Source organism: Electrophorus electricus, chromosome 23 (assembly GCF_013358815.1).
Source record: "Electrophorus electricus isolate fEleEle1 chromosome 23, fEleEle1.pri, whole genome shotgun sequence".
Lineage (NCBI taxonomy): Eukaryota > Metazoa > Chordata > Actinopteri > Gymnotiformes > Gymnotidae > Electrophorus > Electrophorus electricus.
The window spans coordinates 3,841,157-3,855,654 of NC_049557.1; the positions used below are offsets into that span (position 1 = coordinate 3,841,157).

At 46.3% G+C, this 14,498-nt stretch overlaps 1 protein-coding gene across 1 annotated transcript in view; it reads right to left on the reverse strand.

Annotated features, from left to right (window-relative positions):
* The window catches only part of ccser1 (coiled-coil serine-rich protein 1), a 52,969-nt gene extending 39,469 nt beyond the window's left edge, over positions 1-13,500 (reverse strand). The window contains exons 1-4 of the mRNA XM_035522017.1: positions 13,357-13,500; positions 11,252-12,406; positions 8,222-8,403; positions 939-1,029 (exon numbers count right to left, since the gene is read on the reverse strand). Of these exons, the coding sequence (XP_035377910.1) occupies positions 939-1,029; positions 8,222-8,403; positions 11,252-12,380 (1,402 nt within the window). The 5' untranslated portion in view covers positions 12,381-12,406; positions 13,357-13,500. The remainder of the gene's footprint in view (positions 1-938; positions 1,030-8,221; positions 8,404-11,251; positions 12,407-13,356) is intronic.
* Positions 13,501-14,498: the final 998 nt, after the last annotated feature.

Genomic DNA, 14,498 nt, shown 5'->3' on the forward strand with positions numbered 1-14,498 from the left:
AATTTGCATCTTTTTTTCTCAACATGTTTCTTGAGACCCTGTTGACTATTGCAACAAAAACACTTGACAGTTCTGTGATCACAACCCAATATCTCAGCAATTTTAAGAGTACTGCATCCGATTTTGGCTCATTTTGCCTGAGGAAAAGAAGCTTCCTAATAATTCTGCACACCTTGATATAGGGTGTTGCTCTCCTTAGGCCACACCCTCCCTCATTACACAAATACACATCGCCTGTTCTGCTTAAGTCCAATAAGCATTCAAGTTCATACAGGTTGGAGTTGTATAAATATGCATAAAGATGATATGGTCAAAAGACTGTCTTGCCTAATAATTGCGCACACACACACACACACACACACACACACACACACACACACAGAGAGAGAAACACCAAAGAAACGTTAAAGAAAACTACTGATTAGTAGTATTGGGAACAGATTGTGTATGCTTTTTTTTTAAGAAAAATTTTTGGCAAGTAATGTGATTAAGTGCCTTAAATTTGATTTTTTTGTTTGTTTTACATATTACACATTAACTACATAAGCATTCATCAGTACCGCCATCCTGAGGGTTATTCTGTCTCGAGGGTTTGGCCTTGGTGTGTGTTTATGTGCAGAGTCATATGTACTGATGCAAGTGCTCTCAAAAAAACCAGCAGGGGATCTGGAACATTAAGACTGACTAGCTCTAATCTCTGTGGTTGCGCGCATGCATAACTTTCGAGGGCAACATTTTATGAGATATTAATATCACTTAATGTTTCCTTAGCCTCCTAAGAGAAGCCCTCTTGTATTGAAGAGATGGGGGGGACTAACCCCTGCAAGCAATCCAGCCACTGGAGAAGCGTGTAAATGACTACAGCAGGGGATTGAGTGGATTAAGCCCAGGGCTGAACACGAGGCTCGTGGTTCAAGGTAGTATTTGGACAGGCGTACCGTGCCGTTGCCTCTGGTCGTCCGAGAGCTCCAGGTCCAGCATTAAATCGTCCTCGTCTAGTTCAGAGGAGCCAAAATTGAGCATAAAATCCTGTAAGAAGAGAAATCATTTTGTCAGTGTGGCTGGGGGAGGGGGGAAACACACACTCCACTTAACGGCAAGAGAAAATCTGAGAATGTGATCTGAGAATGAGGTCTTCGGGGGGTGGGGGGTTAAATAACGCATCATGTATTGCTTGATCATTAAGTTGCTCAACCTAAACCCAAAGCTTGTTGGTGACTTACTAAAAGAAACATACTGCCATCTTGTGACCAATATGAAGAAATCACTACCACGCACAAAAAACATCAGTTCATTTCTGAATAAATAAATAAATAAACAGGAAAAAAAGAAAAGGGGAAAAAGCTAGACCACTGAAATGCAGCCTTGGGTAGAACTGCGCTTGTGAATGAATGAAAAATTGTAAAGAGAGTCAAACAGGCAGTCTTGAAATCCCCAGTAAAACAGAACAAAAACAGCCGTTCTGTGGGTAATTAGCCTACACACACCATCAGCAGAAGAATGGGTACGTTATTAAGCACTGAGACACGAACAGGAAGTGTGTACATCTCTGTCCCCATCAGTGGAATACTACCAGTGCTGGGGTTGCAACAACACCCTTTTGAAAGGTACAGGTAAATGTACACCCATTTTGGAATCAATTTTCATTGACGTAGGTACATCACTACACAACAAAACTTAAAAATACTACTTTATTTAGGCTTTAGTAGGCTTAAATCTACAAGTCCCAAAACAGGGAAACCCAGACAAGTCCACATTCGGAAGCGGCGTCCATCATCACTTTACACTTTTCATTGTGGGATTTCGGGAGTGACAACGGTGTGGAGGCATTAACTCATTAAGTCTGTTAATGAGTTAACGACAAAAAAACATGGAAACACTCAGCTGTCCGCCGCCGCGTACGAAGCAATGCCCGAACACAGCCTACTGCGGAGCACCTCTCACTGCGGTGCGACCTCACAAATCAAACTTGAACACCTGCAATTCAGTGAGAGTGGAAAGCCTTTTATACAACAAAACCACAATAAGCAGAGAAGACATAACTATGTAATGCACTCCGAACTCCAGAAAAGCAATGTAGCTCAACCCTCCTCGGCACGCCCTGTGTCACTGTGCAAGGTTCTGCTCGTTTCAGGGCAAGACGCTATCCATCCGTGTGAACGTTACTGTTGTGTTAGCACAGGAAGTGCTCCTCTGAGACACTGTAAGCCATCATTACCTGAGGCCCTGAAGGACATAGCATTTGTAAACTCCAAAATAACGGCTCAAAATCTGTCAGTCACTATCACAAGGGGGGGGAAACACAATCACTTCTGCATTGGAGCTCTGTGATGGGAAGTAATCTCCAAGTACACACAATGAAACTCTTGGCTAAGATAGATTGGTTCCTGAAACGGTTTACACTGAAATGTGGAACGCAAATCGCAAACAGAAAACGGGGGCGGAAACAAACGCTCCGGGACTCCTACAGGTTGCAGAGACACTCAGATGATGGAGGAGATGGAGGCCCACCACCTGTCGCTGACTCCATCCCGCTCTGGAAACCAGGCCTGCGGTCACTACGGGCGGAGTCGCTGTCTCCCGCCCTCAGAGAACGTGCGCGAGGGTCAAAAGCTGTGACAGCCGGTTACATAATTCCGAGCATTAGCGGGCTTTGGAGCCATCCCAGACAGCATCCTCCAAAGGACGCGGATAAGCCGGTAAGCAGGAGACCGGCCCGAGACGCGTCCGGCAAAGTCAACAGAAGGAAAGCTGCTGAGCGGGGCCCGATCCCTCACGCTGGCTTCCAGCCGCCCTGGTGGGACGCGGCCCGAGAGCAATCCGGCGCCGACAGAATGTTCGAGGCAGCGGGGAAAAAAAAAAACTTTAAAATCCACCACATCATTCGACGTGGCTGGGAGATTTAGTCGGGGTTCGGACAAACGGCTCATCGTCAACAAGGAGCTTGTGAAGTGTCTTTCTGTAACCCGTCTGCAGATGCCGGCTCAGCCGCCGAAGCCCTGGAACACCAGCGGTGATCTCACAAAAGGGCTTTTGGTGAAAACGATCAAACGATAAATTTTTTTTGGGTTATAGAGGATGCATTAAAAAAACAAACATCAAAAATACTGTAAAGGGTTACCATCTCCTGATACCTTTGAAAAAAACCTTTAATAACTAACTAAATAGATGTTTTAAAAACAGGAGCAGTGCTAGTTTTATTGCCTAGGACCCCTAGGACGCAACAACCTGCAGTAAGAATTTGCAAAGAAACACTTCACCAGGCAGCGGAAGATGAATGTGCTCGTGTTTGGGGGGCCCCAAATTCTGTACCAGGTCTAAATGTAATCATTGCACATGCTTGACAGGATAGCATAATGGGTTATTTCAAGCCAAGGCTAAATCTGGACAGTTACAAACTATTAAGCAAAATAAAACATGATTCCATAAAAAGGCTCATTCATAATTGAACAGCTTTTCCAAACTGCAGACGCTGTAGGAGTTCCGGGGCATGTCCGTTTACCTACACAACGCATAATGTTCTTCTCGGTCCTCGTAAAACGTGGTCTGTTTTTAGGCTGCAGCAAATAAACAACATCTTGGCACTGAACCTGCTTTAGAGGGCAAAGCAGACTCATTAATCCGCTGCCAGACGACTTTAAGAATGCTGACCAGTGAAAACAGGAATTATTTTATCCTTAATGTAGTTTTGAAGTCTGACCGTTCAGCACTTCCTTTGAGAGTTTCGCATGGAGAAAGGACTCTGGTTTTGAACTAATCTCCACTGGTACTTCAGCCACCGACCCGTTAGAGCATACACATCAACCGGCTACTCCGGTCCACCGAAACGGCAGGTCCATGCATCAAAGCGAAGCGATGTTAGTGTTGTGTATTAGCCATAAAGTCATCGCCGGTGATGAACACCGAACCCAGGAGAACGATTACGCAGATATTGACAAAATCTTAAAATGGCAGAATAAAATCACCTCCAACTTTCCCCGAGAGGAAAACTAAAAATGTGCGGGCAGGATGCATAAAAGGAGAAGAAGTAGCAGGCGAACTCATTTTCAAGTTCGTTAACGTACGCTAAAATATGCCGAAGGCGTAAAGATTTCACGAGAGCAGGTGAAGGGGCGGCCGTGACGGATTTCAAAGCTTTCGGATGGAACATCTCCGATCTCTGCAAGCGATGAAGGCTCTTGTTCTTGTTTGCTTCAGCGAGGCCTCTCCATGACGACCCCCTTGTAATATTCTTGCTTGTTTGGCTCACTGTACTGCCAAAACGGGAACGTTCACCTTAGCAGATCGAACAGCTTTCCTGCTACATCTGTCTGTAGTTTGCCGCTGGCTTTTTGTCCTAATCCCGAGTAGATCTCCAGTCCCTGCTGGGGAGAGCCAGCCTAGTTACACAGGATTACACAGGCAACTGCAACCGGCACACTGCACTAAACAGATGTCTCTTTGGCAGAGGAATGTGAAAAGCCGCACCACGTGTCGCACTTTCGAAGTTGGCCCCTCTGACTCACTCGTGTTAACTGAGAAAGGTGGACATGTGGTTTTAGTGTACTAACTTCTTTTTTGCCGGCATCGCCTTGCCTGATGTTAATATCTCCCTGAAGTTCATCATATGGCGATATATGCATTTTTTGCACCTTGCTATTTGCACAACAGGTAGCACCTGTTACAAAAAAAAGTCCCAGCAAATATTGCAAAATATCCAACTTCTTCGGAGTCCTCCAATGAGGACAAAGCCGTTTAAAGTCATCAGTCACCAAACCTCACACCGGACCTCAGGCCGTCAGAGGACCTCACACTAGACGCCATGCCTTCACCAAACCTCTAACATGCTTCCCTGAGCGCTGGCACTCTAACATGTCTACTCTCTACTTTAGTTGCCATGTCTTGTTTATTGAACTTTGTACTTTGAGTTTCTGTCTTTCCTTCATTCAGAAACTGACCAGTAAACACGCACAGAAGTAAATGATTACCATTACTGCAGTAAAGACTAAACTGTTAAATGGTGTAATCTTAAGATAAACGTTTTGCTACACAGAGCACACAGTTTTGCAACCGGTATTTCCGATTATAAAACAATTTGTATTCAGCTATATATGGCCCGCCTGAAATATCCAAGGTTTTTTCAAGAGAAACAGAACATCTTGGGCAGAGTTCCTTCGCTGGCCAAGCCAGTCTTTCTGCTCTAGCAGGTGAAAGCAGTTTTACGAAGGCCCTCGTCACATCTCCATCCACGCACGCAAAACCAACGGGAGAACGATAAACGCAACACGAGTGGCACTCTTCCTTGTACAGCTTTGGCACACTAGCCAAAAAAAAAAAAAAAAAGTCATCACCCCATCTCGGCACTCTGACTCAGATTCAGCAGACTGGATGGGATTTTCTCCCACAAATCCTTTTCTAGTGGTGGGAATCAGAAAGCATGCACCTCACCCCTATCTGGCGGATCATCAAATCTAAGCGAAAATGGCTGCTCATGAAGATTTATAAGCTCAGGTGTCCTACCAAATATTCCACGGCACACTTCTGTTCCTGCTCTAGCTGTGGGCTTTAGAGGATAAGCCTCTTCTCCATAACCCCTCGCCCAACCCCATTAGATGGTCCGTCCCGAGGAAATTGTTTCTCTCAAGATCTACTGAAGCGAGAAAAAGGAATAATGGGTACGGATGGGGCTGGTTTGGGTAGCGCCTCGATCATATATATTTTTTTAAACCCAAAAAAATTATAATAATTCCCCACCAATTCAAATTTTGGATGACATTAAAATGACAATTGATAAACAAAAAATAATTCAGAAACTGTGATATTAATGAAGCTCTTTTCTAAATACAGAATACCCTCACTACTAAAGAAATGTGAAATACATGCGAACAACGAACGGTGCAACATACTGGATGTATATTCTAAACTGAAAAGGGACATGTGCAGAGTTCCCTGCTTTGGCACATGAATGTGAGGCAGCACTTCCTCTGGTGCTCACAACAACAACACAGGATGCAGACCTCTGCTTGGCCGTCACGGAAGACATTACTGTGGAGACAAACAACGCAGGCATTATTCAGCGAGGCGGAAAAATGCCAACATGAACAAAATCGGGCTGAATCATCTCAAATGCTTGGGGCCGACGAAACAGGACCGCACGCCGTTAATGAAATATTTCATACAAAAGTGGACAGAAAGAATATTTCTGAAGAACTGTCTGTGCTGTCTAGAAGGGGCAGAATTAGTATGTTTTCGGAGGCGTTACACCTTGTGCTGTCTGCCACTACACATCAGGATGATGTATAATACATATACTTATCCAAGTATAGGACATATATTTAGAGATTAGAATATGCTTGGTGGAGAACATTTGTGAAGGGTTGGTCTTTCACATGCATTCCTGTCACCAAGTTACATATATATAGCCATAAATCCATTACATATCATAGATGGCCTAGTAATCAGATGACAATAAAAGCCAGTACTTAAAGTTAATAATTTATAAAAGAGAGCCTCGCCTTTTAAGGTCTACAGAACATAGTAATACATGCACAAAGGAGAGAAGTCAGTGTGAAGTGCTTTGCTTTTAAACCCAAACAACTTGCAGCGTGGCGGAACCTAACTTCAAGGCACAGGAACATTGTCCTACTCCGAGAACGCCGAGGATACAAACGAGCTTTACGGGTTGCAAACCTCTGCCTCGTACTCCTGTGGGCAGACGGTATCGATTGCATTACACTACTGCTAATTAACATAACCACCGGCAATAAATGCACAGCAAGGCCAGAACCATGTCAGCCATTTTGATAAATATGGCCCTAATAGTCTTAGCGCTGAAGTGCTGTAGTCTGGCGGACTATTATTTACGATGCTCTTCTGTATTAAAATATTCTCTCCATTAAATAGGCAAAGTTCATATTTATCCACATATTTATTCCAAAAGTGGAAAACAAAGTTCCTTAAAGTAAACAATAATCTGCTATAGTTCTTATATTATTTTTGGGTCGTGTTTTTTTTTTGTTTTTTAGTACTGTTAGTCAAAAATATGTTTAGCGGCTGAACATTCTCTGCAGAGCTCACCACAGCTCGGCAAGAAGCAGAATGAAACTGAGATGTCGAGCAGTCTGTTTGCCTACAGCTCCCTTATTAATAGTGCACCGCTAATCACAATAAAGGCCAAGTGTGCAACTCCCCTGAACGTGTCCAGCTCGGTTACGCTTGAGTTTTAAATCTCGGGGTAAATGATGTTTTGGCTACAGCTGAGGCTAGATTCATGACGATGTAAAAGTTTAAGCCTTTTTTTCTAATATTACACTTGGATTTAGAAGATAAATCCATTTCAGAGCATCTCTGAAACCCTCGACGAATACCAGCCTCTTCATCGAAATAAATGTCACAATAAATATTCATAGCAATGTGGGCTGTGGGCTGTGCCCCCCCCCCGCATCCTGCTGAACTGTAGCTTCCAAGACCCCTGCAAAACAGTGCCACGCTGCCACAGACAGGTTCCCACATTCTGACTGACAAGAATCTGAAACTGTAATGAGAAATTAGGCTTCAGACAGCAGCCTGGGTGCAATTACTGTTCAGCAAGTTTATATATATATATATATATATATATATATATATATATATATATATATATATATATATATATATACACACACGAATAAACAAGTAAATAGATTGCAATCTGCAAAAGATTGCGTACAGATGACAAGCACAGCTCAGGAGGCACGAGCTTAGTCAGAGGCAGTCGAGGCGGGAGAGGCCTCGGTGGCTGGATGCGCCGCCATGACTCCTCAGCGGCCCTGTGGCAGAGGACCCGACTGGTTAATTAAGAGGCTGCCACTGTATGCCCTTTTACAGGATGAAGACCTGAAGGACTAAGCTGTCCAAGGGGCAGCTTAAAAAGTCCGCGGTGGAGGCGGGGCGGCTGGCCCGCCGGAGAGGAGCGCTCCAGCCACCAACCGGGCGGACTTCCAGATGGCACGGAGTGGCGTTTGGTTACGGTGCGAAAGATTAGGCTGGAAACGCATCTCCCAAGCTCTTCTTCTGACAGTCGTATTTTAATCCCGCCACATTACATTAATCATCAAGCTGCTTATCGGCCAAAGCGTACCTTTGAAAAGAAGGACTGGCTGGAAAAAGGATCGACGTGATGCTCCGAGCCCAACGGCGCGTGGCGGTCCGTTCCCCCGAACCACCCCGCCAGGCTCCTCTGGACGCCCCGCACCCAGCTTACCAGGCTGCCCATCTTGGAGGACGACGAGTTGGTCCTCTGCTCGGCCAGGGTGCTGGTCTCCAGGCAGTGCGGCTCTCGGAGGTTGAGGTGAAGCCTGGGCCCCCCGGCGCCCTCCGAGGCCGACCTGAGCCGCTTCTCCATCCGCATCACGTCGTGGTAGGGACTGCTGCTGCACATGGACACTGCAGAGGGGCAAGGCACAGCAGGACTGAGGACACGCCACTCCTGCCTGCCTTTACAAAAACACTTTTAAAACATGTATTTAAAACAGTATTACAATGCGACACAGAAATTAACACTTTTCATTTAATACTTTTTTTTTTTTTTTTTTACTGTTTTAGTTATTTGGGGAGGGGGGGGGTCATATTTCCTTACGCTTTGAGGTCTTGTTTTTCAGAAATGATATTTAGTTTCTAGTCACACAACAATGAACCTCTCACAGGCTTCTCTGTGGCTTTCAACGTCCTACAATGCTACACAACAGCCTAATATTACCCGGTAGGCAAACCTGTGCCACCACCCTGCGTGTCTGGCCCATGCTCTGCGTGCACTCCCCACAGACTCCGACTCTTACAGTCTGGCGTACAGCAAGCCAGATCAAACGAACTTAGCATAAATCACCTTGACATGATCAAACTAATCCACCGAGTCAGTCCTGATTTAGACTAACGGCCTAAGACTTCAACGGCGTCCGCGCCCACCGTTTTACTGCGATGAGATGAGCTCTGACAAGACTCGAATGGAATGTTTAAGAATCGTCTCCTCAGTCGCAAAAGCAGACAACCGCCGCGGAGCGCACGGGGGTGCAATTTCTCCTGCAGGAGCACTGGGAAAGAGATAGATTGCTGGCTGAAAGCCTATATCAGGTCTCCACCACAGGAAGTGCCGCACAGTTTGGCTTACAACAAGCCTCTTAGCCACATGCATCCCGGTGTGAGAGCTCCATAATGGCAGCTTATAAAGTTGTGAAAATGCAGGCCTGAACCATCAGAGAGAGGATGCCAAGGGGGGGGCTGCATTTAACTGGACCTTCGCAGAACGTTTCTGAGAAGCTAAAATGTCCTGGAAAAAATGAAAATCCAACTTGTAATTCACGATAAAAGGGGACATTTGTATTCAGTTTTATTATACAGAGAAAAATATAACAAACACAAAAAAATTGGGCCAGTAAAGTCATTAGATTTGAGTCAGGTGTGAACATCTGAGAATTCTGAGAATAACTTGCCACCCACACTGTTAATTATATTAATAACTTGGCTTATCTGCAACAACCCCCCCCCCCAAAAAAAACAACATCCTACTTGCCTGTCAGCTCAGCACAGTCTTTATAGGATTTACTTAACCTCCTTCCTATTTTTAAAAATGCTACACATCTCAAAAAATGTTATTTCTACACACCACCTTGTTAATGTATGCTATGCTTCCTGAAAGTACGACCTAGGTTCTCACTTGTCTTTCTCTCACTTGTCACAGAGAGTTATCTTTTAGACAACACAGGAAAACTACCACACTTAATTATTATTAAAAAAAAAATAAAAAATAAAAAGTTAAACAGAATCAAAGCGACACCTGCTCCTGTGACTATATGGAAGTGTTTTAGTTCTGACATTTGAGACAAATGTCATAACACACGCTTGCTCACATGAAGGTGGCTGCCTATCTAGATTACTGTGAGATCTTCTGCTCTTATTGCTTAATGATTCAATGATTATCAGCTGATACAAGGGTATAACTGATTTCATATGCAGCCTGCAATGTAGGTAAACATTTCATGTTGGTCTACACTGTCTGTGGCTCATCACACAGATCCAAGTTTAGCAGTCTTTGGCTGAAATGTGAAAAACGATGCTGTGATGCTTAGTGCAGAGTTCTAATAATTTGTTACCAGTACACACAACTGGCTTAACTTTGAAGAACTTTGGCAAAGCATAAAATCCTCTCTCATATGTTTCAGCTTCACATGAGAGTATTTCCATCATGGGACTTAGCAAATTTGGTCAATTAAGCACAGCAACTGGCCTTATTCTAACGACACGTCTTCCCTTTGGACTTGTAAATCACCGTAATACAGCCAAAGGTCCTTAATAAATATACTAAATACTTCCAGATTTTGCATGCGGAATAAACTGGAAAAAATTGCACACCATAAACAAAAACTCATTTTTCAAGCCAAAGATCCTCTCAAACTGGCCACAAAAAAGAAAAAAAAAGACAACTGCTTTCGTCTCCATCAGTCGTGATTAGCGATAAAACTGAAGTATCGGTCATCGGTTCCAAGTCTGCAATATTTTACCTTGATGACTGCACTCTTAACTGGCCAGACTGTGAAATCTTCAACAGTAGTCCGTAAACTAGGCGTATTCTTGGATTCTCTGCATTCTTTTCAACCTCACACTAGGGCTCTGGTCAAACGCAGGATTTCTCCACCTCGGCGACACTGCTCGCCGTCAAAGATGCTGAAACTCTCGTCTTGTGATTCTAACGACCATCCATCTTAGATCGCTGCAACACTTTTCCACCGGAATCCCAACCAGGACCATCGGCTCCCTTCGGTAAGTCCTAAACTCTGCTAGGATTTAGTCTCCTTCTAAAACATCGGTTCACATCACTCTGACTCCTACAGACCTTTACAGGATCTAGAACCCCCATACTTGACTGGGTTTTGCATTCGCATTACCCTGCTCACACACTCAGGTGCTCTGATGCTGGTCTTCTAACAGGGTTATGGAATACTCTAGGGAATACTCTGCCTCTTTTCATCTGTTCCCTCCCTTAAAGCTCAACTGAATGCAAGGGAATTAGATCACTAGTTAGTGGACAGGAAATAGGTTCAAGCTTTTTATTCAAGACAAATATAAACATTCAAATGATAGCTCTACATTTTAGGTTTAGGGTGTGTCCTATAACAAAGCTAGCAGTGGCCTACAACAATACAACCCGCACATGCCCCCACGCTCACGCCCCCACACACCCTGATTAATCAGTAAATGTCCCCCTACGTATGCTGCAGAAGACTCCCGTGTGTCATACCTGTGTGGGGCTTCCTCGGATGTCTGGGCTTGCTCTCCAGTTTAGCCAGGCCGCTCAATTTTCCCACCTGCTGGATGAGAACTGGGTTCCGTGGCTTCCTCTCCCGGGGCTCTGGGTTGGAGCTGCTCTCCTCACTTGGCTCCGGGGCCTGCTCACACCCGCCGGCCTCCTGCTTTTCCAGGTGGATCTCCTCCACGGTCTGCAGGGTTGCCGGCTCTGCGTAGACCGCGGTGCTCTCACACTGCCCGTTGGCCGGGTGGCTAGCGTCCAGCAACAGAGGCTGCTCCGTAGCGGCCTCGCCCGGGCTGAAGCACACGCACGAGGTAGGCGCATCGTGGCCCGAGGTCTCAGGTGGGGCTGCCGGACTCGGGGCGGGCAGCGCATCCACTTCTGAGACAGAGTCCTCCGTGATGTGGACGAAGTCCGAGGGCGTGACGGCGGTCGTACGGTCCTCGGAGATCATGGGGGACTGCAGAGAGCTTTCGGCCAGCTCTCCAGGCCAGGAACCTGGGGTTCCTGTTTTGGGAGGTTCCCCCACCTCCTCCTGGCTTTTACCCTGCTCGGGAACATTGAAGGAGTTCTTGGAAAATCGGTGGTGAGCTGAAAAGGACTTGGGAAGCAGCTGCTTCCTGTGCCTAGAGGACCTCTTGCTGCTGCCATCATCCAGGAACCCCGAATCATCGCCCTCGTTAGTCCCCGAGCTGATGCAGTTGATGAACACGTTGCGATTGCCGGAGGCTTTCTCGAGGTCCTCTGTCTGGGAGCGGCTCATCCGCTTCCTGTGCCGCCCGAAACCGAAGGAATGGCGCACCTTGGAGTCGCAGCCCGCGGCCAAGCCCAGCTCGGACGCCTGGCTCCGGCCGTCCAAGCTGAGCGAGGCGGGGTCGGCGCAGGGCCCCCCGCTCCGCCTGCCGTGGAAGCCGATGGCGGGCGCCCGGAACAGGCTGCGGCGCTTGCCCGTGCTGCTCGAGCTCGAGTTGGTGCTGGAGGGGGAGGAGGTGTGGAGGCCATTGCCCACACCTCCCGAGGAGGGCGAGGATGGGAGCGAGTCCTGCCTCTTACTCACACTGCGCCGGAAGATGGGCAGCCTGGAGACCAGGGTGGAGCGACGTGGTCCTGACTCGCCCATCAAGCACAAGCATGGAAGTCCTCAGTCTGATCAAAGGGAAACAGGCGCATGCTCAGATTAAAAAATGAGGACCTGGCATTTTTGAACTGCAACCCGGTACTTCAGCCTTGTCAGTTGATGAAACGGTTTGTTATTTAAGGGAACGCACACAAAGCAGGATAATTAACGATCAAATGACAGCACTGTCATGGGTAGGGTGGGACGAGCTTTACTATAAATAAGCGGTATGCAAGGGATTTTCCAGTAAGACACATACTCCCTTCCACACAAAAGCGTGCATGATTCACCCTTTTCTACACCTGGTAATGAAATGAACGGTCCGTGGTTCGGTCTAGCTGCTGAACCAGAAACTGCAGCATGTCCACATGCCAGTTTTGTGGCCCAGACACGTTTCTTGGGCCACACTCCGACAGCTCTCCAAATGGTTAAGGCAAAGGTCGCGGAGGTTTGGCTTGCACCGTAAAAACTGCAGCGCAGGTCAGGCGGCACACGGAGATAAACGGCCAGTTAGACCCAAACCCATTCACACAAGCCGGTCTTTTCTCCGGGCGGGCCTCACACGCGCCATCCCGACGTCGGTAACACGCGTTAACGTGAGTGAGCAGAACAATGTGGACACGAGGGAGAGCTCGTGACAGGAGCCTGTCGGACGGAAGTGTTTACCGGTGTGGAACGTAACTAGCTACTTCAAAGCACTACGCGAAAATATGAAATATATATATATATATGTATATACACATATATACACATACATACATACATACATACAGTGCGCATCGCTAATTTTGTAACATGTGCAGGATCTGAATTGTGCAGGGCGTATTGTAACGCGGAGTGCGTGCAAAACGACGGAGCCACCGTGCCTGTCCAGCCAGGCTCGCGTAAGCGCTTGGTGCAAAGGCAAAGCACGGCCAGATAGCAACACGGCTAACTCTGCTAGCTCAACAGTCCGGCCTGGACAGCATAACGGCGTTACCTGCAGGATTCCGGAGCTCTACTACCCTTCTGGTGGTTCGTCTGCTTCCGATCTGTTGATGAAGCCGGAACGTGTACGGCACGAGCAGCGGCAGCTTTCATTGACGTGCCTGATTTCCACACAGAGCCATTGCGCGAGCGTGCAAGTACACCTCTAATGACGTGGAAGATGCTTCTCCTCTTCCGTGTTACGGCCCCCAGCGCATGACGCGAACACCTTGTCGTCACCGACTGCCGTTATACAGGTATGACGCGAACGCCTAATCAATCACCGACTGCCGTTATACAGGTATGACGCAAACACCTAATCAATCAGTGACTGCCATTATACAGGTATGACGCAAACACCTACTCAATCAGTGACTGCAGTCATACAGGTATGTCAGATTTGGTGTTTGGTAGGCTAACGAATGTAGATGATTCGGGTATTTCGAGTATGTTCGTTAGCCTTCTCTACCCTCATGTTGACGATATTGTTAGTGTGCGACTAGGGGAAACTTCCCAACACGGCTTCTTCTTTTTTTTATTGAATTATGAAAATTAACTGTCAAAACAATATGAAAAATTTTAACCCTCCAGTTCATACATAAATTCTGCTTCAGTATAAAAGTATTTTACAGTAGTGTTTCCAAGTCCTGCTTCTGAATGACCTTTGCAACGTAAGCATGTCCCGTCCCCTACTACCCGTTATAAATGAATGAGGGGCTCGTTAGCTGATGCGTGGAGGCCCGCAGAGGAAACACTAAAGTGCGTTGCGGGGGTTTTAACCTGCTCGACTTCTTGCCCTTGAGGCTGCAATTCCTCCGACAGCCACAGGGTGTCGGTGTTACCTCACACTAGTGTTTTGTGCGTTTCAGCAGTGTAATTGCGATTATTGAAACAGAACCAAGGCGCACGATTGTAGTCATCACCACTACCCGATTACTACCTAGATTTTCAAAATACTAAAACAATAGCTCCTCCTCCTTGTATTAAAAAAAATACAAAAACAAATCAGATGTAGAAAAAAATATATATAGCCGACCAATGCAAGCTGAAGACCAGAGACAATGGACCAATCACAATTTAACCACCTTTATTTTATATCAAAACCCAACATGGTAAATTAAAATAAAAACAAACAGTATAGATACATGTGACGGA